At 49.9% G+C, this 6,461-nt stretch overlaps 1 protein-coding gene and 1 long non-coding RNA gene across 2 annotated transcripts; both read right to left on the reverse strand.

The window, feature by feature from the left end:
- Window positions 1-1,257: 1,257 nt before the first annotated feature.
- Window positions 1,258-1,914, reverse strand: LOC121636076. Its single transcript, XM_041979402.1, has 2 exons — window positions 1,663-1,914; window positions 1,258-1,623 (listed from the first exon to the last, which is right to left on the reverse strand). Exons 1-2 carry the CDS (start codon window positions 1,912-1,914, stop codon window positions 1,258-1,260), a joined length of 618 nt encoding a protein of 205 aa, XP_041835336.1.
- A 2,106-nt stretch (window positions 1,915-4,020) lies between these two features.
- LOC121636083 lies at window positions 4,021-5,876 on the reverse strand. The gene is made up of 6 exons (XR_006009624.1): window positions 5,716-5,876; window positions 5,094-5,211; window positions 4,883-4,974; window positions 4,488-4,601; window positions 4,277-4,378; window positions 4,021-4,196 (listed from the first exon to the last, which is right to left on the reverse strand). It is a non-coding gene; the product is annotated as an uncharacterized LOC121636083 (long non-coding RNA).
- Between the last annotated feature and the right edge of the window lie 585 nt (window positions 5,877-6,461).

Consider the following 6,461-nt stretch of genomic DNA (forward strand, 5'->3'; position numbering starts at 1 on the left):
AGTCTCCTCTTCAAACGGAAGCTAGCAACCAAATAAAGAGAACAGAAATAAAAACAAACATTAAATATGCTACAACATTAGAGTTGCTGGTGTTATCTGGCCAAAGAAAAGATTCGCTGCCTGGATTTAACTAAGCAAATAGGTAGGAGCCTCCTATTGAATAATTACTGCATGGACACTTATCTTTCAGCTGAAACAAGTCAGCTGACTACCTGAATATACTGACTGAGCAGGTTATTACATCTTCATGATGGCACGGCCATATTCCAGGATGAAAATGTCAGGATTCATGGGGCTCAGATTGTGAGAGAATGGTCCAAGGAACACAAGATTTTTCACACATGGATCAGCCACCAAAGAGCCCAGACATGAACCTTATATTGGGAATCTTTGTGATGTGCTGGAGGAGGCTTTGTCCAGTGGTTGTGTTACAATCTGTCCTGTCACTCCAGCACTCCCCTGTCCTGCCATTCCATTCACTCCTCACTTCCCTGATCCTCCACACCAGTTCCAGATCCTCATCAGCAATCTAGGTAACCTGCCACACCTGTCTTCCCTTGTTCCCCAGTCCTTTATATACCCCAACAGTTCAGTCACTCATGGTCGGACCTTAAACCACACACCTCAAGGACTCACTCCCGTTCTGTCTCCAGATTCCTCACGTCCCTGTTGGTAACTGTATGTGTATCTGCAATATCCCATCCTGTTAATAAATCTGTTAAACGTCCCCTTGTCTCCCTGGAGTCCATGTGTAACAGAAGGTCCGACCTAAAACCGACGAAATGTGCTGGAGGAAAGCCATTCAGGAGGAATTACTGCCAGACCTGGAGGTTTACCTTTCCCCTAAAGACTTCAGTGCGGTCCACACCGCATGGGACACCTATGTGGACGCACTGGCTGAGCTCCCTGGACCCCTGGTGAGGCTCCGCTCAGCGATGGACCTGGTCACCCAGTTGGAAGCCAGACCAACCCTCCTCCTTGTGTTTCCGGATCTGGCCGAACTGGTAAAGGAGGCGTGGGAGGTTTATATGGAGGCTCAACTGGAGTGTGTGGGTTTGAGAGCACCACCAGCGTCTCCCCCGGCTTCCACGCCAGCGTCTGCAGCGTCTCCCCCGGCTTCCACGCCAGCATCCCCTGTGTCGCCTCCAGCTCCCAGGCTCACGTCCCCTGTGTCGCCTCCAGCTCCCAGGCTCACGTCCCCAGTGTCGCCTCCAGCTCCCAGGCTCACGTCCCCTGTGTCACCTCCAGCTCCCAGGCTCACGTCCCCTGAGCCTGTTCCCCGGTCCTGTCTGGCTCCACAGCGTCCGACGCCCCAGCAACGGTCAGTTCCGGCTCCACAGCGTCCGACGCCACAGCCACGATCAGCCCCGGTCTTACAGACTCCCATGTCTGCTTCCCCGTCCAGTTCTGCTCCGCAGCTTCCGACGCCTGCTCCCCGGTCAGTCCCGGCTCTACAGCGTCCGACGCCACAGCAACGGTCAGTCCCGGCTCTACAGCGTCCGATGCCACAGCCACGATCAGCCCCGGTACTACAGACTCCCATGTCTGCTTCCCAGTCCTGTTCTGCTCTGCAGTCTCCGACGCCTGCTCCCCGGTCAGCCCCGGCTCTACAGTGTCCGACGCCACAGCAACGGTCAGTCCCGGCTCTACAGCGTCCTACACCACAGCCCCGGTCTGCACCAGCCCTGCAGCCTTCTCCGCCTGCTTCCCAGTCCGGTCTGGCTCTACAGTGCCAGACGCCACAGCAACGGTCAGTCCCGGCTCTTCTGCGTCTGACACCACAGCCCCGGTCTGTTCCTGTCCTGCAGCCTCCCGTGCCTGCTCCCCGGTCTTCACCGGATCTCCCACGTCATACACCGATGCCACGGATTGTTCCTGCTCGGTCTCCGACGTCTGCTCCACGGGCTGCACCATTATTACCTCCGACACCAGCGCAACGGTCCTGTCCGGCGCTCACCAGTCCGAGGTCAGCTCAAGTCTCCGAGGAGGTCGACGGATTCGACGCTCCTCTCCCGCCAGTGGGTCCAGTCTCCGAGGGGGTCTCAGGGCGAGACGCTCCTCTCCAGCCCCTGGTTCTGTCAAACCTGTCAGTTCCTGTCTCCGAGGAGGTAGATGGTTTCTGCGCTCCTCGCCCGCCAGTGGCTCCGGTCTCCGAGGGGGTCTCCAAGTGGGACGCTCCTCTCCAGCCTCTGGGTCCTTCCTGTTTCCCGCTCCTGTCTGTGCGACCTCCCGGTCGCCCGCCAGAGACTCAGCTCCTGTCTGTGCGACCGGGAGGTCGCCCACCAGAATTATCATTAACATGTCTCTGTCTTCCAGAGCTCCTGTCTGCACCCCTCTCTGCGCTCCAGCTTCAGTCTGTGTGCCTCCCAGAGCTCCAGTCAGCGCGCCTGCCAGAGATCCTGCTCCAGTCGGCGCGCCTGCCAGAGATCCTGCTCCAGTCGGCGCGCCTGCCAGAGATCCTGCTCCAGTCGGCGCGCCTGCCAGAGATCCTGCTCCAGTCGGCGCGCCTGCCAGAGATCCTGCTCCAGCCGGCGCATGCCTCAGGCCGTCCGCCTGAGCACCAGCTCCAGCCGGCGCATGCCTCAGGCCGTCCGCCTGAGCTCCAGCCTGCACAGCCCTCAGGCCGTCCGCCTGAGCGCCAGCCTGCACAGCCCTCAGGCCGTCCGCCTGAGCGCCAGCCTGCACAGCCCTCAGGCCGTCCGCCTGAGCTCCAGCCTGCACAACCCTCAGGCCGTCCGCCAGAGGCCCAGTCTGCCCGTCAGCCGCCAGGGATCCAGTCTGCTCGTCTGCCGGTGCTCTGGTCCATGCCTGCTCAGCGTCCGGTGATCCGGTCCATGCCTGCTCAGCGTCCGGTGATCCAGCTGACCTGTTCTCCGGAGCTCCGGTCCGAGCATGCCCGTCCGCCAGGGGTTAGCCCCAGGCCTACTCGTCCTCCGGGTCGTCCTCCCTCCATGACCCGGGCCCTGGTCTGCTCGTCCTCCGGGTCGTCCTCCTTCCATGACCCGGCCCTGGTCAGTCCGGCCTCCCGGTCGTCCTCCTTCCAGGTCCAGGACCTGGCCTGCTCATCCTCCGGGGCGTCCTCCAAGGATCCGATCCAGGTTTTCCCATCCTCCTGGACGCCCGCCGAAGTTTTGGGTGTTGTCTCCCCCTTGTGGTCATCCGCCAGGGCTCCAGCTCCTGTCCTCACCGCCCTCCTGTCGTCCTCCCGGGCCGTCTGGAATCCGGCCTTCTGGAGGGGGGGGTACTGTTACAATCTGTCCTGTCACTCCAGCACTCCCCTGTCCTGCCACTCCATTCACTCCTCACTTCCCTGATCCTCCACACCAGTTCCAGATCCTCATCAGCAATCTAGGTAACCTGCCACACCTGTCTTCCCTTGTTCCCCAGTCCTTTATATACCCCAACAGTTCAGTCACTCATGGTCGGACCTTAAACCACACACCTCAAGGACTCACTCCCGTTCTGTCTCCAGATTCCTCACGTCCCTGTTGGTAACTGTATGTGTATCTGCAATATCCCATCCTGTTAATAAATCTGTTAAACGTCCCCTTGTCTCCCTGGAGTCCATGTGTAACAGGTTGGACCCTCTCATCATCAATACATGGTCTTGGTGAAAAATTAATGCAACTCTGGATGAAAATTAATCTTGCAATGCAGAAAGTTATCAAGACAATTACACAGAGAATGCTGCTGGAATCAAAGCTTAAGGTGATCCCAAAAAATATTAGTTTGACCATTTGTATTGGCGGCGCCGTTTCGTTTTTGTTTTTTTGTTTTTTTTTTACTGAGAACTATGCTTTTAATTTCTCTCATAGTGAAAGACAGGGTGTGGAGACAGTGAACCACAAGGTGAAAATCTTATTTTAGTTGACATCAACAAGATAGCTTTGCAAATAATATGAAATAAATAAAATGACACATAAAAGTAAGTAGAAAATAAATTAATGGCATCAAAATCGCCCAGTCATGATGGAAATGATGTATACGCAGCCACAACTGACTGCTGTAAAAACACTCAACTTACCATCTCCTTGCACATCCCATGGCAGAATGACATCATCAGAGACTGCATGCTGCTTCTGTGTCAGTTGTTTGACCTGATGCACAAACAGTGTTGTAGTGCAGGATCCTCTCCTTTAGTTTCTTCTTGAGATTACACAGATTCCTCCGTTTGCGCAGCCTTGCTTGGTTGCTGTCTGTTAAGATAAAAAGAAAAAAATCTTAGCATAAACCGTAAACAACACCTTGAGTTGCTGACCAACACAATAGTAAATACCATTCTGTTGACAGAGATCATGCTTCCTTCTTCGGAGGGAATAAATGATCTCATCAATCTCTCTCTGGAGGTCTTCCTGGCTGCTATTAGCGTCATGTCTCTCTTATAGAGAAAAAAGAGAAATCCAGGAATAAAAAAGGCAGGCTGAAAAATGAAGCCAAACGTATGATAGGATACTTTCAAATTAATTCACAAGGGACCTTCTGCTTACCAGTGGTTGCCCAGTGTTTGGCATCCTCCACCCACTGTTGTGTGTCCTCCAGAGAGATGTTCAGGTCTTGCTTGAGTGAAGATTCGCTACTTCAATTTCTGCTCGCTTTGTAATCTATTTGGATTGTTTAAAAAAACACATATTATTGCCAATTAATTTCTAAGACTCATTCTAACAGTTTACACTTTAGTGAAATATGTTCTTTGCATGCAACCATTTCCTCTAGTTTTAAGATACTACATCAGCATTGGCAGAACAATGTAGCGTACATGTACTGTTGGAAATAAATTGTACTCAATAAATTTCATTAAACAACATTTGTCAAATCCCAGTATTGAAAATTGCACAATGTAAACATTAAATTAAAACATATTTACAAACTGCAGACTACTTACCTTCATAAACCTCTTTGCCAGTGCCTTGTGGAGAAGCTCCACCTTCCGATGGTTCCATCCCACGGCAAAGATGGTTAACATGTCTGTTCGACCTATAAAATAATTTAAAATAAATTTTAAGTTATATGTAATTATATGGATTATATACAAATATATTAGAATCTATTTTGTAATCTGATGATGTATTAAAAGCATACATTTTTCAACCTACCTGATTTGGCCATGTACTTTGTGGTCAAAGCTGCCCTGGAGAGAAAACTATTAACCTGTTCCACCTCCTCACCAATTGTATTTCCTGCACCTTCCTGGTTTCTGCCCCCCCACGTCGCCTGTTCCAAAACAAATATGTTTCTGAGCTTTACAATCATGCTCCTGACCCACGTCACTGTAGTTTATCAGAAGTATGTGTTTCTGTATTTATGTTCTTATATGTAGACACAGCTAATATTTCAAAGTCTGCTCAAGAACTACTTTAAACTCATGTTTGGACTGTATTTAGATCAATGTCATATTGGAAGTCCATCTTTCAGAATGCCAAGCGGCATGTATAAACTTGCTTTTTACCACATTAGATAACATTTCTTACACAACTATGTGGATGCTGATTACATGCACACACAACTGTGTGGTTTAAAGCAAGTGTATCTCTAGACAAGGTCTTAGTAGGACTGCATGTAATGAACTAAATGATTTTACTAACATGGACTACGGTTTACGTCCCAATGAAGAAATGTGCCTAAAAAAATGAATATGGTGCTATGTGTCATGTGTAAGAGAAGGTAGCAATGTGTTTGAAAAACAGTGTGAATCAAACATTTAACTTGCATCTGTACCTCACATTTGCCAGTGTGAGCCTTAGCATGCATTACAGAGAGAAAAGGCTTCATCTCTGTAAGAGGTTGAAGCTCAGGGAACTTTTCAGACATCTTCTGCAAATATGGTCAATACCTGTAATGAGAAAGTAACAGGTATTAGTATTGTTGTAAGATATACTAGGACCGGGGATGTCACCAGTATGACCACTGTAACCAATCAAAGGAAAAAAATGTAGTGAAATAAATGACAATATATGCTTGATGTGCAAGTATTAACACTTTAGCCATCTCACCTACAGCTACAACATCTGAAACATGAATGTAAGCGTTGAAGGATGAGGAGTGGGATGATTTGGTTTTCACCTCGTCAATCTGAACTAATTCTGATCAGACAATATGGGTGTGGTCCAACCAATGAATTCTAAGTAATCATGTATGGATGCCCATTAATGTCTCATTAATGACTACTTCTGTTTACCATCCCAATATGGTCTTTAGTTTTAAGCTAGTTCTTTTAATTTTGCATTTCATCATGGTTATGATTACTTGCAAGCGATGTCCATACAAAAGAATTTTGCATTTGTAATGTCAGCCAGCTCCTTCTGTAGGAAGAGTTAAGGCATAAATTTCACCACGGTAGTGGTTCAAGCCTTGCAGCAGGACGCCATGTCTGCACACAGCTACTTCCAGGCCCTCCTCATCCACCTTGGCCCGGGACTTCTGTGACGTTTCCCGTCCTGCAGTAAATGTTGCCAGCCCGCAGA

The sequence above is a fragment of the Melanotaenia boesemani genome (assembly GCF_017639745.1).
Source record: "Melanotaenia boesemani isolate fMelBoe1 chromosome 2 unlocalized genomic scaffold, fMelBoe1.pri SUPER_2_unloc_4, whole genome shotgun sequence".
NCBI lineage: Eukaryota > Metazoa > Chordata > Actinopteri > Atheriniformes > Melanotaeniidae > Melanotaenia > Melanotaenia boesemani.